This window comes from Cebus imitator, unplaced genomic scaffold (assembly GCF_001604975.1).
Source record: "Cebus imitator isolate Cc_AM_T3 unplaced genomic scaffold, Cebus_imitator-1.0 Scaffold268, whole genome shotgun sequence".
Taxonomy (NCBI): Eukaryota; Metazoa; Chordata; class Mammalia; order Primates; family Cebidae; genus Cebus; species Cebus imitator.
Window position 1 is genome coordinate 2,945,370 of NW_016107583.1, and position 26,055 is coordinate 2,971,424.

Consider the following 26,055-nt stretch of genomic DNA (forward strand, 5'->3'; position numbering starts at 1 on the left):
ATAGATTATAGAAATATAAATCAGTTCTTGAAAATTATGTGGAACACTGAGAAAGATTTTTGAATGGAAACATGGCTTTATAGCTCCTAAGTTAACATAAAAACGTTCACATCCAACAGAAGCACTGTCCTGGATTGAAGCCCTTCCTGTAATAGCTGGTGATAACCCTATTACTTGTTTCTTCAGAGCAGTGGAATAGTGACCATTCTTTATTCTGCCTTTGTCCTGGTGAGCACATCTGATATGGCAGAGGAAACTGAGGATGCCTGACCGGTAAGTGAAAAGGCAGCATAAAAATGAAATGATAAAACCACTTTTATTTCCCAACCATAAAGACTTTTAATGAATTTTAAATAGCCACATACATTTTATTCTGGCTGGAATTTTTAAAAAGTTGGTTAACCTAGTTACAAACTTTAAAAAAATGTTGAAAATTTATTGGAAAATGATCTTTAGGGCATCTATTATTTTTTGTAAGCTGACTTAAAACTTGTATGACTTTCTTAGTTATGATTACATTGATGGGAAAGTTGTATATTCTGTGTTCTCAAAAACATGTATATGACTTTTGGAAGAAATCTTAATTTTCAAATGGTCAAATGTTTTCTCAGAAGGAGGAAGAGCCGGTGGGGTCTTGTGATTAAAGTGGTACTTTGTAATCTAGAATGTCAAGGCCAAAAGATTTCTGTCATTTTGCACTTTCTGAATAGTTTGAGGATTTTTATTCTATTTTCATTTTCAATTCCTTTCGTTTTCATAAGCCCCAACTAACGTATCTCGACTATTCTCATTAATTAGTATTTAAGATTCCCCTTCCATAGTTCATTCACTGATTTTAATGTCATGAACCTTGCTTGTTTTCTTTCCAAAGTATCTTTCCTACTTGTTTCACTGCCGTCTCCCATCTGTTCTTTATAACATTCTCTCGGTTTTGGATTCTGGGGACTCCTTGGTGACAATGGAGAACAGAGACTCCATATTACATTTTGAGGTAACACTGACTTAGCTACTCTTTCCACAAATACTTCTCAAACAGTGTCTACGGGAAGTAATTTTGTTTTAACCAACCTAACTTTTAAAAAGCCACCGGGAAGCTGGGGACAGCATGACACACCTTCTTATAACATGTAATAATGTAAAGCACTTAGAGGTCCTTGTTGCTGAGACACGCTGTGGCAAATGTGCAAACTATCATTATCCTTTGTTCCTTGCTTGAGGACCTATCAAAAAATTCATCTCTAATAAGGGATCCACATAAAGTGGAGGAGTTTATTTACCACTTCACTCCTTCACTTTAGTTCACTCATCTGAGTATACTTTGGCTTATTCTCAAGGATGCATGGATAAATGACCCTATTCTCCAGCATCAGCAAACCAAAACCTCTCTAAATTGGGAGAAAGAACTTGAATGTCCTGTGAAAGAAAGGCAAAAAGAGGGCTTGAAAAAGGGGGGGGGGGGAAGGTAGTTAAGGGCGGTAGTTAAAACTGTAAAGCCCCTATCTCTACCCTCCAGACCACATCCCGACCGGCATCCAGCTGCACCCACCCGTAGACCTTTGGGGCTCCTGATTGAGAGTGCAGATACAGGGCACATATGCGTGGCTCCCTTCACTACTGGTTGTCACTGTGCCTTGAGCTCAAGCTGTGGAGGTTGGAGGTTCAATATGTAGCATCCACTCCCGCGATTTTGGTGAGATTGAGAAGGATAAGGTAACCGGCTGGCCAAAGGGGCTAGTATGCCCCAGGGGTTTCGCACAGCAGGAGAGAAACGAAGTCAACCAAGGCTAGAGTCTGGTGTTCTTTAGAGTCATTCACCTCCCCCTGCAGGAGGCCACCGAATGGCTTTATCTGGACAGGGACAGATCCAGAGATACAACTGGGATAACCGGTATTCCTGGTAAGCCTACCACTGGGGCATTTGGAGGTTAGGTGGGAAGGGACGCGCGCGTGGGGGCGGGGTGAGAGGGTACAGAAGGAGAGGGAATGATGGTGAAGGGCTTGTTAGGGCTGCAGCGTCCTCCTTGTGTCTCCAGGACGGATTTGGAGGACCCAGTTTGGGGACAGGGGTAGGTCTGTAACTCGCTGCGGGACTTCACTTTTGCAAGCCTCCGTCTGCTCCTCTGAAGAGGGCTGGACTCTGATCTTTGCGCTCCCTTCCTGCCCTTTGATTCTGGTTCTTTGAGGGAAGCGCTGCTATGCAGTCCGGGGAAGGAAAGACATTCTCTGCCGCAGGCGGTCCGGAATGGGAAGGCCAGGAAAGTGGCCTCTGTGGCATGAATTATATTTATTTAGATACTTGTATTAAAAAATTATTTTCATTAAAAAAGGAATCACCATCCTCCAAGCTCGTACTGGAGCTTGGCACAACGACCGTCCGGCGGCCGCCCTTTCCCTGAACCGCCAGGGAGCCGGTGCGCAGCGCTTTCTTCCAGCACCTGCCGCCTGGTTTCGCGCAGAACCTCCCGACACCGCCCCGCTGGCCCCACGCGCCTTCTCCCCTTCCCAGCCCCACCGCCGCCCCCCGGAGGGAGGGAAAACGCGGCGAGCGGAATGGGTCGAGGCGAAGGTCCCCGCAGCCCGCGCAGGGTGTCTGCGGCGGGTTGGACACTTGCGCCCCAGGCGGGCGACTCCTCCCGGGAAGGGCGTGGAGATGGCCCGGTGCGCAGGGTTGACGGGAGCCCGCCTCGCGCCGCGGGGACGCCCGGGCGGCTCTGAAGGGGACGGGGCGGCCCCAGTCGGCGGCGCAGGGAGCTCCGCCCCCGCCTCGGTATAAGAGCTGGGCCCGGCCCACCGCGGCGGCGGCGGCGGCGGCGAGAGCTGGCTGGGGCGTCCGCTAGGTTCGGACGGCCTGCTGCGCCTCCCAACCCGCTTCCATAAGGCTTTGCCTTTCCAACTTCAGCTACAGTGTTAGCTAAGTTTGGAAAGAAGGAAAAAGGAAAATCCCCGGGCCCCTTTTCTTTTGTGGTTTGCCAAAGTCGTTGTAGTCTTTTTGCCCAAGTCTGTTGTGTTTTTAGAGGTGTTATCTCCAGCTCCTTGCACTCCTGTTAACAAGCACCTCAGCGAGAGCAGCAGCGAGAGCAGCCGCCGAAGAGCCAGCGGGGTCGCCCAGTGTCATGACCAGGGCAGGAGAACACAACCGCCAGAGAGGATGCTGTGGTGAGTGGCTTTGACCGAATGCAAGTGGTAGAAACCCAGGCTGGGCTTTGGAGACAAGCAGCTCTACACAGGTTCTGCAGGAATATGGCTCTGCTGTTAAGCATAGCTTTGTAAAAGATCCTTTGATTCATATTTGTGGACGTTAAGGAAGAAATGAAATTCAGGGTGTGGGAAAAGGGGCTTGCACATAGGCACGGTTGGAGTAGGCTGGGCAGTTTGGATTGCCTTGTGTAAAAAAAAATGTTGAAACAAGTTTCTTCACTGTATGTGAAATGTGAAGTTGGGCAGTTATGAACTAGGTCGTGCTGAATTTAAGTGAATGGTATTAAGTGAACAAATACCTCGGTTCATAGGTAACTTGATAAAACGTACGTGATGTGTCCCGCAATGCAGTGTTTAATAATCATGTTCTAATAAGATCAAAGGGATAAGCATTCTGCCCTCAGCTCATTAAGTGACTACGACCGCTTTTTATCTCCCCGCTGGTGTCTTTGCAGGATCCTTGGCCGACTACCTGACCTCTGCAAAATTCCTTCTCTACCTTGGTCATTCTCTCTCCACTTGGGTAAGTGAGAATGCACATTCTTACAACACAGTTGCGCAACGTTTTATTTCCTTTCGTTCCAGCCATTTGTATTAAGCCAACTACCAGTTTTGCCAAGCAGTTAAAGAAATAAATCATCCAAGTTCACATGCTTTAATGAAAACGTTATTTACACTGATGTTATTTCCCCATGAGTGTTAGTTAATGCAACTAAATTATCAGATCATCATAGTTTATATAGATAGACAACTATCCAGACAAGGTTAACAAAGAAAGGAATATTTCCTTTGTTTTTAAATTGTATGTTGCATTAGTAGCTTTAGTAAATAGACATATCTGCTACATAAAATGGATGGATGTGTCATATACCTTCTCTTCACATTTTAAAATATTTTGTTTTCTTTTTTTGTTAAATTTAGTTCCAGCGTGTAGCACCATGAGAATACAATAGGTGGAGTGACTGACTTAGGCTAATAATAGCATTCTAAGATTAATTGAAACATAAATGACTCCCCAGAACAAATATCTGAGTGACAAAAATTCTGGTCTTTAAAAAATGTTATCTACAGTTAGATAATGTTTGGGGCATCCAAGGCTATCTTAAAAATTATCATCCAGTGAATATCAGTAATGGATTCACAGTTTTCCCTCTGACTTTCCAGGTAGTCTTGGAAGAGACCTAGTGTTTTTGTAGGTCTGGGCTCCTAAAATCCTCCCCCAAAAATAATAACCTAGAATGATGCTAGATGTATGTTTAATAATGATTAGAATCTTTAACATTAAACAATTATTATTTAAAAGCAATAAAACTGGCCATATTCTGTTCATGCCTCATATATATTTAACTAAAAAGAACTGTAAATAGATAAAATTTTGAGAGTAAATTTTTTAAATGTTATTTTCCTTTTACATTGGAAACTTCTATTGGCTCATCCTTAAGACATGGATGGAAACCACTGTAAGAGGAAATCTATAGCCAATGCCTTTGAGAAATTGTTAAGCTACATTATTGGCTCTCTAGGAAATAGCAGTTTATAGATGACATTTTAGAAATGCAAGCTCCTATCTTACCAGCGGCTTTCGCAGAGATGACTCTGCAAATAGATGTAAACAAAGTGGAATTGGTGTGAGTTTGTTTTAATTCCACAGCTGATGATGCTAAGTAGAAACCTAGAGAAACAACCCTTAATAAATCTAAAGCAATAGTTTGTTCCTCCAGCTTAATTCAATAAATATTAAGTATTAAAAACAGACGATGGAAATAGTATCTGAAATTCTCAGCCTGTGGTGTGGCCTAGCTCTTAGAGGAAGAAGATGCCTCACTTCCAAATACTGATTATGGTTTATGTGACCTTTGGTTAATAGGTTAGGAGGTCAGATTTGCCAGAAAACGAGTGGCACTGTGGTTGTTCCAGGAGGATATTTTGTCATGTTAATTAAAAGTCTCACAAGAAAGGTGACAGATGCTTATCCCAACTTTACAGTAAGTCAAGCAAAGGAAGTTCTCATGAGAAAGTAAACAGCAGCAACTACAACCATATAAGGTTTAGTGGATTTTTACTCCTTTCTACTGCAAAGGAGTGCAAAAGAGGAATGTCTCTAACACTAGGTAATTATATTTTTTGTGTTTTGTCTCTTATGTGGCACTCTGCCTGATTTTATTACAAAAAAATATTTATGTTTCTGTAGTGTGTGTGTGTGCGCGTATGCATTTCCCTGCCCACCCTGCCAAATCATGAATTCCTATGCAGTGAGCATAGGGGCATTGGAGTAGAGGGTTCCTCAGGTTAGTTTTGTGTGAGGTTGAATGCCTTTTATTTCTGACTTCATTTTTATCTGCCAGTGGATCAATGCATTTTACTCTGTACTATCAAAATACAAGGTAGTCTAAGAAGTGGATCCTGGCTAGGTGCAGTGGCTCATGCTTATAATCCCAGCACTTTGGAAGGCTGAGGCAAGAGTGTTGCTTAAGCCCAGGAGTCTGAGACCAGCCTGGGCAACATAGGGAGGCTCTGTCTCTGCAAAAAATTTAAAAATTAGCCGGGTGTCATGAGGCACACTTATAGTCCCAGCTGCTTGGAGGCTGAGGTGGAAGAATTGCTTGAACCCAGGAGTTTGAAGCTGCAGTGAGCTGTGATCACACCACTATACTCCAGCCTGCGCAACAGAGCAAAACGCTGTCTCAAAAGACAAAAAAAAGAAGTGGATACTATTGTCAAGGAGCTTATAATACAATTTAGTATGAGCTTTAAAAGGAGGGGCCAGTTGCTTATATCTTATATCATTATCTTATAGACTCTCCATTTAAACCACAGTATATCTGCCTTTCTTGTGCCCTTGCTTCCGACAGGCCTCACTTCTTTGCCCATGGAGGCCTTTGTCGCCACCAGCTCCATCCTACTTTATATTTCCTCATAGCAGCACATGCCCTGTGCTAGATTTGCTTTTGGTCTCTGCTTACCGGAATGTGAGCTTGATGAAAACATGGACTGTGATTTTTGTGGGCTGCTGAAGCTCCAGTGCCTGCAAGTGTTAAGTACGTAGTAGCCACTCAGTAAGTATTTATTAAGTGGATTAAGGACCATGATCATTCATTGACAGTTACTAGGTTTGCCTTCAGCTCTCAGTCCAGTGGGGGTACATGGACACATAAACAGGTCATCCAAGTTTGGTAAGAATAGGTGGGAAGGCAAGAAATGGGTACTTGGTCAATATTTACATAGACTTTACCCAATTCTTGGGCTTTTTGTAAGCATAGAATCTCTTGCTTCTTAAAGCCTAAACCTGTTGGAAATTGGGGTAATAGCAGCAATTTATTTCCCTCCATCAAAGAGGTGGTATGACACACAAGAATAAGCAAGAGACAAAAATTTAATAGCATTTCTTTTGATGGCCTGCTTTAGAGGACTCTAAAACAATTTAAAAAACAAGAGGAAGAAAAAAAGAAAGAAGCAACAGTATTAGAAAAGTGTTTCTTAACATGTATGTTAAGAAAGAAAATTCACAGAGGCAGCCTATCATTTGGGACATTTATGTGTTTTTGTCTTTTCCTTGGGAGCTATTCAGAGGATTTGAGAGTAGAATAAAGTGCCTCCTCACTCCCCACCCCATTTTATTCTAATCAAATCTAAATTTGCTTTTCAGGTTAAAGATTAAGTAACAGTTCCACCCCCACTGCCGTTGTGACAATTCAGAATTACTCCAAACATTGCCAAATGATCCCCAGGGAGGTGGGGTGAGGGTAGGAAGAACAAAGTCATCTCTGGTTGAGAACTGCTGGTCTACACTAAGTTTCTTTTAAATGATTGCTAGCACGCATCAATTTTCAAATGTATAAAATTGTTATCTTGGCCTCATTAAATTTTTAAAATCATTTGACATGCCAGGATAGTATTTGCTTCTAATACATGGATATTTCATGAAGATGTTAACAGACTTTGGGAAGAACTAGGAGTATAAGTATTTCCATAGTGTAAATCTATGAGGCCTGGAATTTGGTTTCCTATAGTGATTCCCAGAGATAAGTTATGATGGAATATGGTTGTCCTCCTTAATGTTAATTTCAGAAGTCAGGGATGGAGCCTAAAATCTCATAATAAGGTCCATTATAGATTTTTGATGACATTAATTTGCCTAATTTACTTAAAAGTTTCTGTTAAATCACATTTCATGTAATGAACTCCAAAATTCCCTGTATTCTCTGGAGTTTGTGTGAAGAAATAAGTACTTTTTTTCTCCTTTCAAAACTCATCTGTATTAAAATGTTAATGTAACTACTTGCTTATGCATTTAAATTTGTTTCTGACATCACTGTTTATGTGGTGCCAGAATTTACCCTTGTTGCTCTCCTCTTTCTGATCACTCTGCTGTTTTATGACTTTCAAATTATGACTTTATGAAATCTCATAGGGTTTAGTGTATTAGGAGTGGAGCAAACTTAGAAATCATATAGTCCATTCCTATCATTTTACAAATTGGGAAACTGGCTTTTTCTTGATGTTTAAGGTATATTAATGTTTGTGAATTATACTGTAATTGATTTCTGGTCAAAAGCAAATGACTTTATGCCTCTGCAATCAAGATAGGCAAATTCGAGGCCCCAGGAGAAAACTGGCACACAGAACAAGTTTTATCTCAAAAAGCCATCTTGGGTCTGGAAATGGCATTTTTTTTTTCTAGAATGACAAAGACAATGTACAGTTCATTAATATCATGCCTTTTCAAGTTTACTTAATATTTGGGCAAGAATATTTTCTATTGTGCTGGGATGAACAGTTTTAACACCTGATCGTTATTCAATCTAAGAGTAATTATTGACTTTGAAAGTCTCATAATGTAGCCAGGAAGTGCCCCTTTGATAAGGAAGCAAACTTCCTGAGTACAATAGACAAGAAACAAAAAATATTCCATCAAAACATTTTCTCTTCTTATTTAAGGGAGATCGGATGTGGCACTTTGCTGTGTCTGTGTTTCTGGTAGAGCTCTATGGAAACAGCCTCCTTTTGACAGCAGTCTACGGGCTGGTGGTGGCAGGGTCTGTTCTGGTCCTGGGAGCCATCATTGGTGACTGGGTGGATAAGAATGCTAGACTTAAAGGTGAGTGTTGTTATATAATTAAGCCCTTGTATCCATGAGAGCAATGCCTGAGCTACCTCCCTAACAAAAGAAACAACAAACTAAGAGAGCAAAAACCATGACCAACCCAGGGAATGTCTGCACACCACACCTGAGGGAGGAGGCCTTAGATGGCACCACCTCTGGATGGAGGGTCCCTTGGATCCCACACACAGTTGGGATGCCTGGACATTGACCTAATATATTTTTTTTATTCTTTGGCTATTCATACATTTTATATGTTAATGATTAACCTTGTAGCACTTTTCTGAGAACCATGTTAAACATTAAAAGTTTGCTTAACTTGGGCTTCCTTTCTAACTATGACTTGCACTGGAGTCCCTTTAGTGTGCTGTTCCAGAGACAGCTGTAACATCTGTTCTTTGGTTAGTATGCTTCATGTACGAGTGTATGTAAGGGAATTGAAAACTATAGATTCAAGGGAGAACAGTTGAGCCTGGATCACAAAGAGCTGAATTACAAATTTTGTAGAGAAAAAGAAGAAATAATAATATATTGATCTTTATTCTAAGCATTAGTACTGAAATCGTGTCATTTTATACGGGAAAGAAAGTAATTGAGCAACTAAATTATCTAGAATATAAGGGAAATATGGATAATCATTCTGGGTAAATTTTCTTGAATTGCTCAATGCCAAGACCTTACCATATCTGACTTAGATGATGGCAAAAAATTGAGGTGTCATTCTTTCAGTGCAGGATGACTGCTTCTAGACACAGAGCAACAGGATTATCAAATTCCAGGACGTGATGCTACTAGGACAATAGTCAAGATAAACACGTTTCTGCTTTTAGAATGAGTAGACCAGAACACATATAGAAAAAAGTTCTGTAACCTAGAAAACAATTTACTTATTTGCATCATTATACGTAGAAACACAGGAATATTATACACAGAAACCTTTAATAATTTTTGAGCACTGCAATCATAGATTAGGAAAGAATATTGAATTGGATGAAGAAAAGTGGGGTAGGATAACAATTTCCCACTTATCCTGTATAATTGACTCATATATTACTCTTTATGAAATATTTTCCTGATACCTCTAGACTGAGTTTGCCATTCCTTTCTCTGTGTTTCCCTGAGGCTTTGTTAACACCTCTGCTGTTGCACTTATATAGATACAATTATCTGTTCACATATCTTTTCTTTTTCTGTTCTGTAGGGTCCTGAAAGCTCAGAACCTTATTCAGTTGACATCTAATCCTTATCCAGTGAATGAACAGATGAACGAATTAATGAATTATATGTTGGGATTTTATTTCAGACTGCTTTCAGAAAGTGTTTATTTTGTCTTGGGTCTTTGATATGACCTTCCAAGCGAGGATGAACTATATTATCCTTGAAGACAAGAGCTATAATTATCCCTTACATATAGAACTTTATATTTTCCAAAGTGCTTTTATAAGTATTTTATTTGAGCATCATTATGACTCTATAGAGTAAGGAAGACAGGTATTACCATCCTCACCTTCTAGATGCAGGCATAAGAGACATTAGGTATCCTGCCCTAGATCATTTATCTACTGAGTGGCAGAAAAAAGGCTACCAGGTATCTTTATCTGTCCTTACTCCAGTGCTTTATCTATATGGGTGCCTCGTGTTAAGAGAATTGCCATCTGAGATGGAAGGGGTAGCTTAGAATTTTGTAGCAATGGCAAATAGCATTAGTATACCAAAAGAAATACACTGCTGCTTTGTTCTTGGCAAATTTTTGTGTGTCTTTCCTATTTATCTATACCATATTATCAGATTCAGCCTGCCATATAGGAGGTTGTGGATTTCATAACTTCCTCTTTAACCTCCTACATGTTCTTGTTTTAGCTGAAGCAACAAAGAGCTGAAATATGGATCATATCTATATCATACTACAGCTCTGTTTATGTTCAGCTTTCAAGAAGATAAACTAAATGAAAATGTGGTCATTATGACAGACTTCAGTGAACAGAAAAACTTGTACTTCATTTTGTTTGCATGTTTACTGGTCTGGTGTGATCCTCTGGGTCATATTGGGAGTAGTTGGGGCAGGATTGACTTCAGAAAGGTTTTCTTTTATCTTGTAATTATTATGTTGTGCATTAATACAGTAGAACAATGATGTGAGGATAAGAACAGTCCCACTGACACATTTTGATGTAATGAACACTTGTTTTATCCTCTGCACAGTGGCCCAGACCTCGCTGGTGGTACAGAACGTTTCAGTCATCCTGTGTGGTATCATCCTGATGATGGTTTTCTTACATAAACACGAGCTTCTTACCATGTACCATGGATGGGTTCTCGTAAGTTCTCAATGAGATTCTTCATGACAGAAAATTGAATATCTGGTAATAGTAAAAAATGAAAATACTTTGAAGGCTAGGGAGTGTCTTTTTTTTTTTTTGGTAGATGTGACCTTTTAATATTGATTTCTGTGTCTACTGTCAAATCCCCTATAGTTTGTTTTGTTGTTGTTTTGCCCACAACAGGCACTTATTAAGTATTGCTTGAATTTAAATTTTGTCCTATTGGTTTTTAATGGCATTTCTAAGAGTTTACTATAGAATTCAGTTGTTTGTTTTCAGCTTTTTAGTGACCTATACTTTGTTCATGCTATCTAAGAAACGTTATTCATATGATTGTGTTCCTCCAATAATAATTGTTACTTCTGTTTGGGAATGTCAACTAGATAGCTTTTCATATTGTGATTTCATAAGAGCTTGATGGAAAAGAGGAGAGAGATGGGGTGTGGTAGAAACAATGCTTTTGGTGTCATATTGAAACTTTTTATGTATATTTGGATTGATATTACAGAGTTACAAAGCCGGGTAGGACTTTAGAAATCTTTGAGTCTATTCCTTTCATTTTGTTGAAAAAATTAAGACAAAGTGACGTTAGTTGATTGCTTATTGTCATGCAACTAGAAAGTGTCAGAACTCTGACTTAAATACAGGTGTTCTCAATTCTCCTTCAACATTCTTTTCGAAGGCAATATTTGTGGGAGAAATGATCAAAACCACCACTGTCTTAACATTTTATAACTATTCACATGACTATCATAATTTTTGTATTATGTATAGTACAGATGATAAAGATGATATGGATTAGGACATTATGCCCCTTAACTTGACTGCTCGTTTTCATTGTTTCATATGTATGAAGTAAAATTATTTCTTGTAAATGAAATTAAAATAATTTTTTTAATTATCCCACCAAAGACCATTTTAAACTACATTGTTTAATGTCATATGTACAGTGTGGTGAACTGACATTATAACTCAATTTTTTCTTGTCATTCTTTAGACTTCCTGCTATATCCTGATCATCACTATTGCAAATATTGCAAATTTGGCCAGTACTGCTACTGCAATCACAATCCAAAGGGATTGGATTGTTGTTGTTGCAGGAGAAGACAGAAGCAAACTAGCAAGTAATTTGGTTTTCTCTTTCAATTAAATGGGCATGTTAGGATTCACTTTAAATCAGTGGTGATAAATGAGGCTGTAAGCCTTTTATTTTTGTTCTGGATATTTTTTTTAGGAACCATAAATTGAAAGCATACTTTCTTACCTTATTGTCAGTTTTAGTGCTAAGATTTATCCCTGTTATGAAGTTAACTTATAGGGTAGCTAACTTCTCTTTTATCCTACCCTAACTTGGCAAATGGAATAACTTTTTATTTCCTTTTTTTTTAAAAAAGAAAATTCAATCAACTTTCTAAATGTTAATACTTAGAACAGTGAAAATCTGACATGAAATTTTACTGGTCATACCTATGAATGTTATTACTGGTGCTTATCAATCATACAGACATTATTTTTCTCTAAATGGAAAGAACTTAATTGTAGAAGAGACTCTAGAAGTTAATTTCTTCTAACTTAAAGTTATAATATATAACTTCTATTACATTATGTACAATGTAATATAATTGCTGTTGCAAATACCAAATAAACAGAAGATAGAATGCAGTTTTTAAGAAGCTTACCATCTCAGTTGCTCATTGGAAATATAAACAAGTGGTCAAAGAAAATCTGAAGAATGCTTACAAAGCAACGTGTCCTATTCCGTCAATATTACTTACGCTCAGAATAACCTCCCTCGTTCATTATTCCCTGCCTTCCCCTCATAAGACACACAGATACAATTTGGACTGATAATTACGCAGGGTAAAGAAGGAAGGGTACACCTACCTACCTGTCAGATCAGCTGATGCATCTCTGCTGATTACTGTGATAATGGGTATAACAAATGCATTGCCTAACTGTCCTGACAGACAAGTAAACCATTCTTGATGACTTAAATGGCTTATCCCAGGATACAGAAGGCAAGATTATGTGCTGGGGTTAGCAGGCAGCTTTGTTTGGACTATTTGGTTTTAAAAAAAAAAAAGAAAGGAGGGGTGAGTGAAGGAGAACAAAGTCTGTGGAAGGTCTAGAAGAAGAATTTGCCTGAATCATCACTTTGTGGTAGCAGTATTATTATTGAGTTAGAAATTCCACAGTGATTGATTTAAAGGATGGTGTGTGTTTAAGATGAGTTTAACATGTGTGAATCTGTATCACAGGAAATTCTCTGGAGCTAAAATCATGATTCTCATTTACTTTTCTTCCTGTGATCATTTATAATGAGGAATAATTTCATGTCTTTTTTGTCACATTGAACTAGATAAGGCTTTGTCCTTATTTGTTTACTTTCTCTTTTTTAACACACTATTTAAAACATGTAAAATATATCCATGTTTTAAAATTCAAAGGGTACAAAAGGATATATTTTGACAATAGATCACATATATATCTGTTGGAATATATTTAGAGGAGAATGTTGGCTTTTACAATGATTTTTCTTTAATTTGTGCAGCAGCCATAGATAAAATGAAAATAAAATGATTTTATTTTACTTAACTGATCTTAACTAACTTGACTGTGTAAAGTCTGAAATATGAAAAAGAAAGTTAACCAGAATCTTTAACTTATCCATATATATACACACAAACCTCCCACATCACTCTGTGGGATTTTGCTATGAAGTGACATCCAAGAACAACAAAAATATGACTGGTCATTTTTCAGCTGTCTCTCTTTATATTATGAATTATTGCAGAGTAGAAGAATCTAGGCAGTCTTTTTCTAACTTTCTGAAGTTTTTTAAGTGTAGGAAAGGACGTGAGATGTTTGTTGAACTCTTGTCCACTCTATGTTAACTTTTATTAAGTGGTGCTCCTTCACAGCCAGCCAGCAGTGTGGGCTGGTGGACAAGTGAAGGAAAACTTTCTGCATGTTTCAAAACAAGAAACAGAAACTTCTTTAGTTCTGAAGGTCAGCAAGTGTCTAATTATGGATTTTTTCTGCCATTTCTGCTATTGCAGAGTTAAAGGAGAACAGAGGAAAAGGAGGAGGATAAAGGAAAAATGGGAGAAAGAAGGGGGAAAGTACATCTAGAAGGGACTCCAGCTGCTGCCCTGGGTTCCTGTGAGGTTGTATCTCTGTACACAGACCCACCTACTCCAGCCAGGAATGATTTGTGTTTATGCAGGCTGATTTTTGGAGTTTCTTTTGAGGATCACTCTTTATTAGTATCTTCTGAAATTTTTCTTGCCCATCATTCTAAAAAATAGTCTGCCAGTTAGCTTGATCAAGTATGGCAGATAAATTCTGTGTTTGTGCAGTATTGATTAAAAATTGGTTTCATATATGAAGTAGACAAACCTGCTAGCAAATTAAAATTTTTTTTCTATGAAATGTAATACACCTTTTATAATAGAAGTAGTTATTTAATGTTATGTTCTGTGCCACAGCTGTGTCTGAGAACAGTTAAATTGGAATCAAATGAACACATATTTGTGTGCTTCTGTAAGACTAACTATAAATTGGTAAAGAACATATATTTGCATATTCATAAGACTGGTAGCCTGCTACCAGTAAAATGATTGTCTTAAAAAAAAATCCATTCTGCATCAGAAAAATAAAAGCTGTTTTCTAATATACCATTTCTACTGACACCTACATATTATTGACATCCTAAGTACAATGGAAAAGATGGAAATTGGTGACATTGGGAAGCTCTATGAGCTCTTGAAAACTGAAGTAGGGAAAGAGTAAGAAATAATTTTAACTGAAACAATTTGTTGTCGTTGTTGTTCCGAGACTTTAAGATTCAAGTATATATTTTCTTTAGTTACTTGCTCTTTGGATTCCAATTATCAAGTTATTTGGATGAATTCCACACTTCTCTGTTGGCATATGAGTTGGAAACTTACTAGTTAGTGGGAGGCAGACGGTAATGAAGTCTCTGCAGAGGCGGTTAAGTGTAAGATCAATGAAGGCTACCTTTGCCTTTCAAGTGAAAGGTTAAATATGTCAAAGTTCCCTTGTTATCATATATGTATTATATACTCATAGGACTAATTGGAAAGCAATTGAGAACCAGGAAGAATTACAAAGGAATAAAGGCAATTTTCTGTTAATGTACTTCTTTGTCACGTATTGCTTTTCCCTTAAGGTAACTAACCCAAATGATTGTTTAAGACTTGTCTCACAAATTTCACTCTGTTCTGTGACAGCAAATGAGAAAGTAGATCACTTTCTTTTTGTTCTAAAACTTTTGGTTTTAGTTATTTTTATTAATTTTTTTTTACTGACACATATTATTATGAGGTACACAGTGATGTTGTGATACTTATAGTGTATAGTGATGAGATGAGATGGAGATATATCTTCATCTCAAACATTTATCATTTCTTTGTGTTGGACATTTTTTAACTTCCTTTTTATTTTGTCCTCTACCCTGACTCAGGTATACATTCCCATAGTCAAACTCTAGACCTTGTTATCACCACTAAATTCTCTCCTCCCATAATCTCAGTCTTGGGCATCCATATCTTGAAAAACCACCTTCTGTCTTTCCAGCAACTTCTTCACTACCAAAGCCTCAACAATCCATCAATGTGATTGGCACCTACAAACCATTCATTCCACTGCCTTTTCACTGTCCACGACCTCTCTCTTGTCTCTTTCTTACCCAGCTTAAATTTCAAGGCCAGTCATGATTATATGATCATCTCCTGGTATATACCCTCAGCTCAGTTGGCCCCCTCTCCTTTTGTCACTTTTGTTTGGTAGAACTATGGCTAAATCCAACTCTCCACAGTAGAGCATGGCCGGAAAAAAAAACACATGACCTTGCTTAGTATTCTCACTTGAGGTTCATGGCCACAGAGTTGGTCCTTTCATGCTTCCAGATAATCACACTTTTTTCTCTGATTCTCTTCTTCTGTACTTTCCTAGAGGACCATTTCACAGTTGTTTCTCCTCTCTCATCACACGTTCAGGTCCTTCTCCCCATCCTTATTTTCATCGGTGGGACCTGGCTTTGTACTTTGCTGAGAAAATGGAGGAAATGAGAGGAGAGCTTCCATGTGATTCTACCATAATATCTCTTTTCTTACCTGTACCTGGCCTCCACTCTTGTTACTATTGATGAATTGTGTTCCTGTCTAAGAACAACTCCTCCGTTTATGCAGTAGATTCAGATTACATCCCCTATCTACTGTATCATTTCAGGCAGCACTTAATCATGCTCTAATTTTGTTCCTCTTAAAAATCCCTATCTTTACCACACTTCCTTCTCTGCTACTCTATTTCTTTGTTCTTCTTTTTGGCAAAACATAAACAAAGGACTTGTCTATTTCCAGTTCTGTTTTTTGGGCAGTACTTTGCTTTCCATAAGGCCATGCGAAGCCTTCACATTGTGTTCCAGAATATGACTCACTGAAAATACAAATGGTGTGCCCTAGGGTTGGCACTAGTCTCTTAAATCAGTTTTATTCAGGCATTGCTCTTATTGGTCTCCTTTTTTTGGGGTCCCCAGAATCTTTCATGTGACCAAGGTAGTGTTTCTCCTCAGTGCTTCTCTTTGCTCTGATGCTCTGTTTTTCAGTGAGTCCTTCTCATACCTTGCCTTATTTAGAACATTCCCCTGAGCACTCTCTGCCCTTTTTCTGTATTACTTTTTACCATAGTATTTGATAAACATCTGACATATGGAATATATGTATATGTGTGTGTACATATAAATATATACAAGCATATACACACATATATATATATACAAGCATGTGTGTGTATATATATGTATATATGTGTATACACACACACACACACACACACACACACACACACACACTTTTGTTGATTTATTGTCTTTCTTTTCCTGTGAGAATGTAAACTCCATGAAGACGGGGAAGGATATTAGTTGTCTTCTTTATACTGTTAAGAATTGTTGAGAATGATGCCTAGCTTATAATAGGCATTTAACATACATTTGTTGAAAAAAAATGTAGAGTCACTATTGTATTCATTTTAAAACCTGTTAGTCTGATTTATGCAATCCCAAGAAAATTGTCATTTTTGAGGCAAATATAGTGGGACTTTACCCAAACAACAAATGTTTTTTTTAACAAAATGATTTTCTTACAAATGTGCTTTTAGAAAATAAAATTTTAGGAATTTATACTCTTGGTTTACAGCTTTGTATTGTGTAAATGGGCAGTCTGTTTTTGATGGGTTTGCACATTTACCTGCCTCTTTCACCTGCCTCTCTAGATATGAATGCCACAATTCGAAGGATTGACCAGTTAACCAACATCTTGGCCCCAATGGCTGTTGGCCAGATTATGACATTTGGCTCCCCAGTCATTGGCTGTGGTTTTATTTCGGGATGGAACTTGGTATCCATGTGCGTGGAGTACTTTCTGCTCTGGAAGGTTTACCAGAAAACCCCTGCTCTAGCTGTGAAAGCTGCTCTTAAAGAAGAGGAAACTGAATTGAAACAGCTGAATTTACACAAAGGTAAACTAAACACAGCGATTACTCCTTTTATTCTCATGTTCAGACCTTAAATGTTGGTGAAGATCAAAACTATTTTGAATTTGTATCAGGTTTTATTACCAGTGAGGGCCAGATGAGGTTAAATATATCACTATGGTAGATGAGGCAAGAACAGGTTTTTGAGGATCTGGAGGAAAACTCTGGGTTGAATCTGGTGGGGTTGGAATGGGTCCCCTGGCCCTCTTCCTTGATGTGAGCAGTAGTCATAGAGGTTCAATTAGTTGAGAGGTGGCTGGGCAAAGCTAAGTTATAGGACAGGGAAAAAAGTGGGGAAAAAAAAAGATATCGAGAGAATCCCTTGAAGTCTGTGAGGAGGGAGTTATGTGGTCATTTGCAGGACAGTAGAAGAGAGTGAGGACACAAGCTGGGTACTTCACAGAGAAGAGGAAACTGGGCTTCTGGCTAAATGGAATCTTCTACCCAGCTCTGCAGGGACCTAGAAAATAACATGCTGTGTTTTCTAAGACAATTTTTATATTTTATCTGGTGAGTTTTCCTGCTGTTTACTTTGGTGTGAGTATAATTCCTAAGAGCAAGAGAGAGAGAAAAGAAAAGAGGGACAGATCAATAGTATTTTGTTTATTTAACAAAAATGTACTGGATGATTATTCCTTGGCTGTAATTCTTAAATTATTAGTAAAAGAAAATACATTTTATAATATATAACCAAGGGTACCCTTGAGGGAGGGGAATAGGAGAAGGAAAAAGTACTATTAATAATTGGCTTTTATCTCCACATCTCCTTCCCAACAAAATAATGATACCTTTTATTAACAGATACTGAGCCAAAACCCATGGAGGGAACTCATCTAATGGATGTGAAAGGCTCTAACATCCATGAGCTTGAACGTGAGCTAGAGCCTACTTGTGCCTCCCAGATGGCTGAGCCCTTCCGTACCTTCCGAGATGGATGGGTCTCCTACTACAATCAGCCCGTGTTTCTGGCTGGCATGGGTCTTGCTTTCCTTTATATGACTGTCCTGGGCTTCGACTGCATCACCACAGGGTACGCCTATACTCAGGGACTGAGTGGTTCAATCCTCAGTATTTTGATGGGAGCATCAGCTATAACTGGAATAATGGGAACTGTGGCTTTCACTTGGCTACGTCGAAAATGTGGTTTGGTTCGGACAGGTCTGATCTCAGGATTGGCACAGCTTTCCTGTTTGATCTTGTGTGTGATCTCTGTGTTCATGCCTGGAAGCCCCCTGGACTTGTCCATTTCTCCTTTTGAAGATATCCGATCGAGGTTCATTCAAGCAGAGTCAATCACACCTACCAAGATACCTGAAACCATTACTACAACTGAAATACACATGACTAACGGGTCTAATTCTGCTACTATTGTCCCGGAGACAAATCCTGAATCTGTGCCCATAATCTCCGTCAGTCTGCTGTTTGCAGGCGTCATTGCTGCTAGAATCGGTAAGAAATCTTTTGTATTTTAATGAACTAAGTATGAACTAAAGTGTCTTTCTGTAATGTGGGTTCAGAGAATCCATTAATAATCACGTGAAATGTTCCCCAAATATTAATTTAAGCAAAATACACTATTAATTGTGAAATTATTTTCTGTATTTGTACTTTATTTTTTGTTGTACATTTTATAGTTTGAAAACCTGTACTTGTTACCTTATCATGTACGTATACTTAAAACATGGTTCAGACTTGAAAATTTTTTCTAAATGAGTAACTTAAATGTTACTTTTTTTTTTTTTTTGAGACAGGATTTTGCTCTGTTACCGAGGCTGGAGTGCAGTGGCGCAATCACAGCTTATTGCATCCTTGATCTCCTGGGCTCAAGCAATCCTTCTGCCTCGGTCCCCCAAGTAGCTGGAACTACAGCCATGCACCACCATGACCTGCTAATTTTTGTATTTTTGTAGAGATGGGGTTTGCCATGTTGCCAAAGGTGGTCTTGAATTCCTGAGCTCAAGCAATTATTTTTTAAATGTAATTTAATTTATAAAAGATATTAGCTATATCAATTATACTGCCACCTAGTAGAGTCTTGATATTGCAACAACCCTAACAAAGAAACTGTAGTTTAGTGACTATTCCGGTGGGACAACACTAAAAAGGTAATGTTTCTGGCTTTAATAGAAGACGTGAAAGTAGGAAAAAAAATCCTTCAAAGGTTTTCTCTAGCCGATATGTACTTACACAGTTTGCCACACAAATGGGTTTTACAGCCCTGGAAGGAAACATAATGTAAAGACTTCTTGCAAAGCAAAATTTAAGTAATCATTAATAGAGTACTGCTGAATTATCTCTGACTGAATTCACTCTTAAAATGAAATTGTATTTATCTTGTGATACAAAGCAGTTCATTAATTTATTGGAGATATTAATTTCCAAGCAAGACAGCTTTATTGTATGGGCTTTAGAACTCTAGCAGTAATGTAACAATGGTTTAAAGTTTCCTTACACTTGGCTGGGTGTGGTGGCTGATGCCTGTAATCCCTTGGGAGGCCAAGGTGGGTGGACCTGAGGTCAGGAGTTCAAGACCAGCCTGGTCAACATGGTGAAACCCCATCTCTACAAAAATACAAAAATTAGCTGGGCATGATGGAGGGTGGCTGTAAGCCCAGCTACTCGGGAAGGTAAAACAGGAGAATCACTTGAACCCAGGAGGCAGGGGTTGCAGTGAGCCGAGATTGCACTACGGCACTTCAGCCTGGGAGAAACAGCAAGATTCCATCTCAAAAATAAATAAATAAAGTTTCCTTATACTTCAACCATAACCATATATTAGGTCATTTGAAACTTTAAAAATAATCGTACTTATACTATAATAGGATTTATTATGTCTCTGATTTCAAAGTTTTGTTTATGTAGTATGAATAGTCACAGAAAAACAGAACTAAGAAGTTTGTAGATTAGACTTCTTTTTCTCTGATGACTGTAAAAATCATTTATTGAGGCATTAATAACCAAATATTTTTTATGAAAAATAATAATTCTCTAAGGCAAGGCTATGATATATATAAGGCGACTTAAAGGCAGTTGGGCTAAAATCTGTATTTTGCATGTGTCAACAGATTTTAATCTGTAATTTGAAATGTATGCCTATAAACTAAAATCTAATCTTTTAAAAAATATTTTATTATAGGTCTTTGGTCCTTTGATTTAACTGTGACACAGTTGCTGCAAGAAAATGTAATGGAATCTGAAAGAGGCATTATAAATGGTGTACAGAACTCCATGAACTATCTTCTTGATCTTTTGCATTTCATCATGGTCATCCTGGCTCCAAATCCTGAAGCTTTTGGCTTGCTCGTATTGATTTCAGTCTCCTTTGTGGCAATGGGCCACATTATGTATTTCCGATTTGCCCAAAATACTCTGGGAAACAAGCTCTTTGCTTGCGGTCCTGATGCAAAAGAAGTTAGGAAAGAAAATCAAGCGAATACATCTGTTGTTTGAGACAGTTAACTGTTGCTATCCTGTTACTAAATTGTATAGAGCACATGTGCTTATTTTGTACTGCAGAATTCCAATAAATGACTGGGTATTTCTCTCTTTTACCACAGCTGTGCCTTAAGGACTAAAAGCGATTTAGGAAACCTAAGTCAGCAGAAATGAGCTGGTTAATTTCCCTATGTTTAGGCATGGAAAAAAAATTGGAAAAGAAAAACTCAGTTGAAATACAGAGACTATAATGATAACACTGAATTCCCCTATTTCTCATGAGTAGATGCAATCGTACATAAAAGGGTGGTTTAGTCACGTGAGTTCAGTTATCCTTTGGCAGATTCTTATCTGTACCAGAATTCAGATATGTCAGTTTTCTGTAAAACTCACTCTTGTTCAAGACTGGCCAATTTATTTTTTTGCATCTTAGTTATATTTTAAAAACAAATTCTTTAAGTATGAAGACTAAATTTTGATAACCAGTATTATCCTATTGATCTTAAGGTATTTACATGTATGTGGAAAAAGAAAATACTTAACTAGAATTCTCTAATAAGGTTTATGGTTTAACTTAAAGAGCACCTTTGTATTTTTATTATCAGAAGGGGCAACATATTGTATTAAGCATATGTAGCACTTCAGAGCATGGTTATCATGTAAGCTGCAGGTAGAAGCAAAGCTGTAAAGTAGATTTATCACATGATGACTGCATACAGACTTCAAATATGTCAATAGTTTGGTCATAGAACCTAGAAGCCAGAAGCTACACAGAAGGGCAAGAATCCTACTTTAACGCATGTTACCATCATTAGTGATCTCTGTCTAGAACATGGGGGTGTAGGCCTTCAGTCTGACAAGTTACATGTAGAAAGCCCACACTTGTAAAGATTTTGTTTTATAAATCATTTGATTTATTTTTTAACACACTCAGGTAGAATATTTTTATTTTTACTGTTTTATACCCAGAAGTTATTTCTACATTGTTCTACAGCAAGAATATTCATAAAAGTATCCCTTTCAAATGTCTTTGAGAAGAATAGAAGAAAGTTTGTATATATTTTTAAAAATTGTTTTAAAAGTCAGTTTGCAACATGTCTGTACCAAGATGGTACTTTGCCTTAACCGTTTATATGCACTTTCATGGAGACTGCAAAATGTTGCTATGAGCACTTTCTTTATCCTTGGAGTTTAATCCTTTGCTTCATCTTTCTACAGTATGACATAATGATTTGCTATGTTGTAAAATCTTTGTAAAAAAATTTCTATATAAAAATATTTTTAAAATCTTAAATTCTTTTTCCTGAATTCTGTTCCCCAATTATTTAACAAAGTTTTTGTTACAGAACATCTGTTTTGGATAACATGTTTTTCTCTGTAAAGGGCTACAGTGTCACGGTTTTTAGTCTTATCTCCCTGTTCACATTTCTGGTTCATGGTGGCCTGGATAAAATTGTAGTAAACATGAGGCCTAGCACTCTTTCTTTGACCTTGAATATGTTACACTAAGCTCTTTTAAGTTCTCACTTCCGTGTTCCCTTCTGTTCATTGGAGATGATGGTATAAACCAATCCTACCTACCTTTCAAGTTTCCTGATTGAATCAAATAAGAGAAGCCATGTGGAATCATTTTGTGACCTACAAGACACGGTAGCCTTTTTACTAGAGGTTGACCTTAGTAATGAGGGGAGCAGAGGATAGATGCCTGCTGGCTCTAGAGAAAATAGAACTACATTCTACATAAAGGAAACTTTTACTGGGAATTGATCTAAACTGTGATCAGTCCTAGGGATGCAGATTGGACTCAGACATAGTCGATCAGAGTCTCCTTTCCTTTCTCCTAGAATTGGGACCTTGAGAGCATTTGGCATCACCCTGCAGCTTCTGATCTGCTCATGATGTCTGTGCAAACTAGATGCCTGTTAGGTTTGGCTGCTGTCTTGAACTAGCTGTCTGCTCCCTCCCACAGGGGTCAAGCCTGGGCTTAGAGATCTGTCCTGAGTGTTTGCAGCTGTAACTGAAGGCCTATGACCTTGAAAAATGAATAGAACCATATTAGCAAGGGGAGGCTTCAACTCCTAATATGGGCATTTTGTCAGTGTGTGCACCTAGAGAGAGAGGCCCTGTGTAGGAAGAAGGAGCAGGGAGCTGAAGTGTTAACAGGAACTTTTACAGCTGCTGCCCTTACCTTTGTAGACTATGGCTTAGAGCAGGAAGAGGAAGGATGTGGAAAAGAAACACTGCTGGTCTGGACAGCCTTTGTTGTTTACTTCCTCAGACTATGGAAGCAGGGCAGGGGTAGGTGCTGTGTGGCTGTGTCATGGGGATACTTCTAAATATGGGGTCAAACTCAACTGCAGAGCCAATTAGTTCACAAAAATGAAGTAGATTTAGAAATAGGAAAATATTTATTTAACATGTAATTGCATTTTACAAAATTACTTAATTTTGTTCCCACTTAAAAACAAATTCATTATGTTATTTTCCTGCTTTTCTCTATTGCATGCAGCCTTCTTATGGTTATTAAGTTGAGTCTTTCAGCATAGATACTCTTTGTTTGCATAGGAAACACAGGTAAATCATCTTCATTTCTACAAAGAAATATTCCCCTTTTTTGGAAACATCTTGCCTGCTTGATTTTTTTTTTTCATTTTTCCCTACCCTTTAAGAAAATAAGAACGTAAATAAGAAGTTACTTTCCTGTTTCCTGTAAGACAAAAGACAGTGCAAGAGCCATGCACATGGCCCTGGCAGTCCTATTGGGGTGGTAATAGGGTGTATCCAGGCTCAGGGGTCAGCTATAAGCACTCCCCATTGCCATGCTGAAATGTAGGTCCTGCGTTGTCAGATCTTTTGATCTTCAAAGAGGAGCTGGGGATTCTGGAATCTCCAAATTTTTTTTTGTTTGTTTTTTGTTTTTTGAGATGGAGTCTCTCACTCTGTCAACCAGGATGGAGTTCAGTGGCACCATCTGGGTTCACTGCAACCTCCGCCTCCTGGGTTCAAGAAATTCTTGTGCCTCAGCCTCCTGAGTAGCTGGAGGCTAATTTTTGTATTTTTAGTAGAGATGGGGTTTCACCATGTTGGCCTGGTTGTTCTTGAACTCCTGATATCAGGTGATCTGACTGCCTTGGCTTCCCCAAGTGCTAGGATTTGCTGGTGTGAGCTACCGCCCCTGGCCTGGAATCTCCAAATTCTTAAATACTAAAAACTAATTTGAAAGTGCCAAAAGCACTTTGCTAGCCAAACAAAATAACATGCCATTTTAAAAGATTTTCTCTTGGGAGATTGTTTGTGAGCAAGGAAATAGAATTTAATTAAAGCTACTAAGTGTAGGAAGAGAGCAGAATACATGTACAAGGATTGCCAAGTAGGAGAATAAGAAAGAACTGGGCAGACATTTGTGGTAAAGAATATTAAGCTATCAGGAATCCTTTATTGGAGATTCCTTTAGGTCAGATAATCTGTGTATTTATTATTTGCCATACTGATGTGTGAATTCTACCACATAGTTCCTTTATTCCATGTGTTTGCATTATTGGGCTATAGGATAATGACGTTTAAAAAATGCTTTTCAAGTTGCTGGAATGATGAAGATGGTGTACTCCTGTTTTGAAAAAGACAAAAGCACCAAATTTTAAAGAATGAAAGTTCGCTTCTCCCATCCCACTTGCTGAATCCTCAGAAGTACCCACCACTGTGAACAGTTTAGGGTTTGTTCTTACAATTTGTTTTTAATGAAGTTTTAAAAACAAATCTTTTTATATAATCATTTGGTTTCCTCAACAAGATTATATCTCTGTCTGCTGACTGTTCTGTATTTTCCCCCCACATTCTAAGGAAGGTTAAAATAGAAGTCATGTTTGCATTAAGACTGTTGATAATAGAAATTTACAACTTTAATGGAACAGAGGAAAATAGGTATACAACTTGCCTAGTATTAATATTTATTGTGATTAAAAATAAATTTAATCCACCATTCCTTTCAACTGAGACAAAAGACCACTGAGTTTTGCTTTTCTCCTTCAAACTGTATAATTTCAGTTAAGCATTGCTCCTTCTTTTCATAATGTCGTCTTCCTCTTGCTCCACCTTCCAGAAAAATATTTACTACCAGAAAATTTTTGTTTTATAAAACAGCAATTCAAGAATAGAGTTGAAAAGTTAGAAGAACCTTGTTACAACACATACACAATTAGCACAAATCTGAACCGGCTATACATGACTTTTTTCCTTATAAGGAGACTTGTTTTCAAGTCCAAAAGGGGCAAGTATTTTATCTAAAGAACGGACAGATGGGAGATCAAAGTACAATACAAGTAAGTGCATTTTTTGTGTGTGTGCTCTTTACCCTGGCCTCTATGTAGGTGAGTATATATTTTTCTATTTGAACATTTTCCTTATTGCATTTTACTGGGAGAAAACTGCACTGCAAAGTTTCTGAAGTATGTTCAAAATCAGCTTGGCGGTTGTTCTAAACTAATGCATACAATTGTAATAATGATAATACAAAAGTTAATCTAGTTAAATAGATTAAAGATGTAAGAGAATAGATATATTTTATGGTAACTAAAACACTTCAAAAGAAATCCGTGTTTTGAAGAACTATGTTTTGAAGACCTTAAAATAAATGATCTCAGATAAGCAGGACATGGTCACATATTAAGTTATATCTAAAGTAATATTTGAGCTTAATGTGAAGATAATTAAAAGAATGTTTGTCCAATGATAGATTTTATTTAGTACTATGTATTAACCAAATAGATGCATATATTTTATTACTATATATTAACCAAATAGATATATGTATTCTTACCTATTAAATCCAAGGTATTTAAGTAAAGACACTCCAGTGGAAAGGAATTAACATTTGAATATTTATTATTTGTTAACACTTTATTCATTTAATCCTCACCATAACTCAGTAAAAAAGATATCATCTGTGCTTTAGAGATGAGGAAACAGTCTTAGAATAAATGTCATGTTCTAACACAGCCAGTAAGTAGCAGAACAGAATCTAAAATGATTTCTGTCTGTGTCCAAAGGCTTTCTCTCCTCCATACCCCACAACACTTGCATGAGCTTTTTCTAATGAGAAGTGCCAGAAAATCCTAAATAGCCTAAGGGGCCTATTTGTTTATGGCAAATGAGGATTCCTATGGTGGAATCATCACCAGATCAAAGACAAATTTCTGGCATAAAAAAGTATGAACAGATGAGTGAGTACTGATACATAAGCCCCAGTACGAAGGGCTGTAACACAGGTGCACACTGTCGTTTCCGGAGTAGCTTAGATTGGCAGATATGGAAAACCAGTGAGGGAAGTGGGCAGAAGGATCTATACAAAACAGCTGCTCCCCAATGCAGAGCATATTTGCAGTGAAACTGACATGGTGACAGTTGCAAGTGAATGGCTGAAGAAAGTTAACAATTAGGATGGAGATA

The 26,055-nt window shown here is 37.9% G+C and overlaps 1 protein-coding gene across 2 annotated transcripts; it reads left to right on the plus strand.

Annotated features, from left to right (window-relative positions):
* The first annotated feature begins 204 nt into the window (after window positions 1–204).
* SLC40A1 (solute carrier family 40 member 1) lies at window positions 205–21,904 on the plus strand. 2 transcript variants are annotated; one of them, XM_037728568.1, is made up of 9 exons: window positions 205–273; window positions 3,053–3,156; window positions 3,654–3,721; window positions 8,137–8,296; window positions 10,502–10,617; window positions 11,618–11,744; window positions 16,915–17,160; window positions 17,977–18,624; window positions 20,312–21,904. In XM_037728568.1, exons 1-9 carry the CDS (start codon window positions 263–265, stop codon window positions 20,623–20,625), a joined length of 1,794 nt encoding a protein of 597 aa, XP_037584496.1. In that variant the 5' UTR covers window positions 205–262; the 3' UTR covers window positions 20,626–21,904. The 2 variants fall into 2 exon arrangements, with proteins under 2 accessions (XP_037584496.1, XP_017356227.1); XM_017500738.2 differs by lacking the exon at window positions 205–273 and adding an exon at window positions 5,185–5,309 and having other exon boundaries at window positions 2,751–3,156.
* Window positions 21,905–26,055: the final 4,151 nt, after the last annotated feature.

What these genes read in the sequence shown, in the direction of transcription:
- SLC40A1 (XM_037728568.1), top strand. An exon ending in GTCATTCTCTCTCCACTTGG is followed by an intron (nt 3,722 to 8,136) that starts GTAAGTGAGAAT and finishes TTCTTATTTAAG; the next exon opens with GGAGATCGGATGTGGCACTT. An exon ending in TGTACCATGGATGGGTTCTC is followed by an intron (nt 10,618 to 11,617) that starts GTAAGTTCTCAA and finishes GTCATTCTTTAG; the next exon opens with ACTTCCTGCTATATCCTGAT.